This window comes from Geospiza fortis, unplaced genomic scaffold, assembly GCF_000277835.1.
Source record: "Geospiza fortis unplaced genomic scaffold, GeoFor_1.0 scaffold965, whole genome shotgun sequence".
NCBI classification, from domain to species: Eukaryota; Metazoa; Chordata; class Aves; order Passeriformes; family Thraupidae; genus Geospiza; species Geospiza fortis.
Window position 1 is genome coordinate 1 of NW_005055237.1, and position 3417 is coordinate 3417.

Below are 3417 nucleotides of genomic sequence, written 5' to 3' on the forward strand. Positions count from 1 at the left end.
GAATGTGGGAATGGGCAACAACCACCTAATGGACTCGAGTGGGAATAACAGGAATTCCGGGAATTCTGGGAATGTGGGAATGGGCAACAACCACCTCATGGACTTGGGTGGGGAAAAATAACGGGAATTCTGGGAATTTTGGGGTTTGGGAACGTGGGAACGGGATCTGGGAAAAGGTTTGGGAATCCCTAATCCCCGCTTTTCCAGGCCTGACCTAAATCCCCATTTCCCAGGATTTCCCAGCTATTCCCATATTTCCAGGCCTGGCCTAATCCCAGGATTTTCCAGGCCGGGTCTAAGCCCCGATTTCCCGGGATTTCCCGGGGTTTTCCCCCTTTTCCAGGCCTGGCCTACATCTGCGAGGGGCTGCGGGAGCAGCGCCGGGGTTTGGTGACCTTGGTGCTCTGGAACAACCAGCTGAGCCACGCCGGCATGGCCTACCTGGGCATGACCCTGGTGAGCATTCCCGGCGTTCCCGGCGTTCCCGGCGTTCCCGGCGTTCCGGGAAAAATGTGGTAAAGTTGGGATGGAAGAGTTGGGATGGGGTTGGGAAATTGGGATGGGAAATTGGGGTGGGAAATTGGGGTGGGAAGGTTGGGATGGGATTGGGAAAGTTGGGGTGGGAAAGTTGGGATTGGTAAAGTTGGGATGGAAGAGTTGGGATGGGGTTGGGAAATTGGGATGGGAAATTGGGGTGGGAAATTGGGGTGGGAAGGTTGGGATGGGATTGGGAAAGTTGGGGTGGGAAAGTTGGGATTGGTAAAGTTGGGATGGAAGAGTTGGGATGGGGTTGGGAAATTGGGATGGGAAATTGGGGTGGGAAATTGGGGTGGGAAGGTTGGGATGGGATTGGGAAAGTTGGGGTGGGAAAGTTGGGATTGGTAAAGTTGGGATGGAAGAGTTGGGATGGGGTTGGGAAATTGGGATGGGAAATTGGGGTGGGAAATTGGGGTGGGAAGGTTGGGATGGGATTGGGAAAGTTGGGGTGGGAAAGTTGGGATTGGTAAAGTTGGGATGGAAGAGTTGGGATGGGGTTGGGAAATTGGGATGGGAAATTGGGGTGGGAAATTGGGGTGGGAAGGTTGGGATGGGATTGGGAAAGTTGGGGTGGGAAAGTTGGGATTGGTAAAGTTGGGATGGAAGAGTTGGGATGGGGTTGGGAAATTGGGATGGGAAATTGGGGTGGGAAATTGGGGTGGGAAGGTTGGGATGGGATTGGGAAAGTTGGGGTGGGAAAGTTGGGATTGGTAAAGTTGGGATGGAAGAGTTGGGATGGGGTTGGGAAATTGGGATGGGAAATTGGGGTGGGAAATTGGGGTGGGAAGGTTGGGATGGGATTGGGAAAGTTGGGGTGGGAAAGTTGGGATTGGTAAAGTTGGGATGGAAGAGTTGGGATGGGGTTGGGAAATTGGGATGGGAAATTGGGGTGGGAAATTGGGGTGGGAAGGTTGGGATGGGATTGGGAAAGTTGGGGTGGGAAAGTTGGGATTGGTAAAGTTGGGATGGAAGAGTTGGGATGGGGTTGGGAAATTGGGATGGGAAATTGGGGTGGGAAATTGGGGTGGGAAGGTTGGGATGGGATTGGGAAAGTTGGGGTGGGAAAGTTGGGATTGGTAAAGTTGGGATGGAAGAGTTGGGATGGGGTTGGGAAATTGGGATGGGAAATTGGGGTGGGAAATTGGGGTGGGAAGGTTGGGATGGGATTGGGAAAGTTGGGGTGGGAAAGTTGGGATTGGTAAAGTTGGGATGGAAGAGTTGGGATGGGGTTGGGAAATTGGGATGGGAAATTGGGGTGGGAAATTGGGGTGGGAAGGTTGGGATGGGATTGGGAAAGTTGGGGTGGGAAAGTTGGGATTGGTAAAGTTGGGATGGAAGAGTTGGGATGGGGTTGGGAAATTGGGATGGGAAATTGGGGTGGGAAATTGGGGTGGGAAGGTTGGGATGGGATTGGGAAAGTTGGGGTGGGAAAGTTGGGATTGGTAAAGTTGGGATGGAAGAGTTGGGATGGGGTTGGGAAATTGGGATGGGAAATTGGGGTGGGAAATTGGGGTGGGAAGGTTGGGATGGGATTGGGAAAGTTGGGGTGGGAAAGTTGGGATTGGTAAAGTTGGGATGGAAGAGTTGGGATGGGGTTGGGAAATTGGGATGGGAAATTGGGGTGGGAAATTGGGGTGGGAAGGTTGGGATGGGATTGGGAAAGTTGGGGTGGGGGAAGTTGGGATGGGGAAGTTGGGATGGAAGAGTTGGGATGGGGTTGGGAAATTGGGATGGGAAATTGGGGTGGGAAATTGGGGTGGGAAGGTTGGGGTGGGATTGGGAAAGTTGGGATGGGATTGGGAAAGTTGGGGTGGGAAAGTTGGGATTGGTAAAGTTGGGATGGAAGAGTTGGGATGGGGTTGGGAAATTGGGATGGGAAAGATGGGATTGGTAAAGATGGGATGGGAAAGTTGGGGTGGGGATGGGAGAAGTTGGGTTGGGCTTGGGAAAGTTGAGATCGGATTGGGGAAGTTGGGATGGGAAAACTGGGATGGGATTGGAAAAGTTGGGATGGGCTTGGGAAGGTTGGGGTGGGAAAGTTGGGGTGGGAAAGTTGAGATGGGGTTGGAGAAGTTGAGATGGACCTGGAAAAGTTGGTTTGAGCCTCTGGAGCCCGAATCGATTCCCAATTTTCCCGATTTCTCGGATTTTTCCCTGATTTCCCGGGTTTTCCCCACAATTCCAGGGATTTTTCCCCCAAATCCCCCTGATTTCCCAGGATATTTTCCCCAATTTCCCGGGATATTTTCCCCCCAATTTCCTGGGATATTTCCCCCCAGTTTCCCGGGATATTTTCCCCCAACTCCCGGGATATTTTCCCAATTTCCCGGGATATTTTCCCCAATTTCCTGGGATATTTTCCCCCAATTCCCAGGATATTTTCCCCTCCAGTTCCCGGGATATTTTCCCCCAATTCCCGGGATATTTTCCCCCCAGTCCCCGGGATATTTTCCCCCCAAGTCCCAGGATTCTTCCCCCCAAATTCCTGGGATTTTTTCCCCGAAATCCCCATGATTTGCTGGGATATTTTCCCCAATCCCCGGGATATTTTCCCCCAATTCCTGGGATATTTTCCCACTAGTTTCCTGGGATATTTTCCCCCAACTCCCGGAATATTTTCCCCAATTTCCCGGGGTATTTTCCCCAATTTCCCAGGATATTTTCCCCCAATTCCCGGGATATTTTCCCCCAACTCCTGGGATATTTTCCCCCAATCCCTGGGATTTTTCCCCCCAAATCCCCATGATTTCCCGGGATATTTTCCCCCCAATTTCCCGGGCTATTTTCCCCCCATCCCCGGGATATTTCCCCCAATTTCCCGGGATATTTTCCCCCAATTTCCCGGGATTTTTTCCCCCAGTTCCCGGGATATTTTCCCCC

At 52.1% G+C, this 3417-nt stretch overlaps 1 protein-coding gene across 1 annotated transcript in view; it reads left to right on the forward strand.

Moving 5' to 3' along the window:
- Positions 1 to 10: 10 nt before the first annotated feature.
- PPP1R37 (protein phosphatase 1 regulatory subunit 37) overlaps positions 11 to 3417 on the forward strand; it is an 8571-nt gene continuing 5164 nt past the window's right edge. The window contains exons 1-2 of the mRNA XM_031065778.1: positions 11 to 107; positions 344 to 515. Coding sequence (XP_030921638.1) covers positions 11 to 107; positions 344 to 515 — 269 coding nt within the window. The remainder of the gene's footprint in view (positions 108 to 343; positions 516 to 3417) is intronic.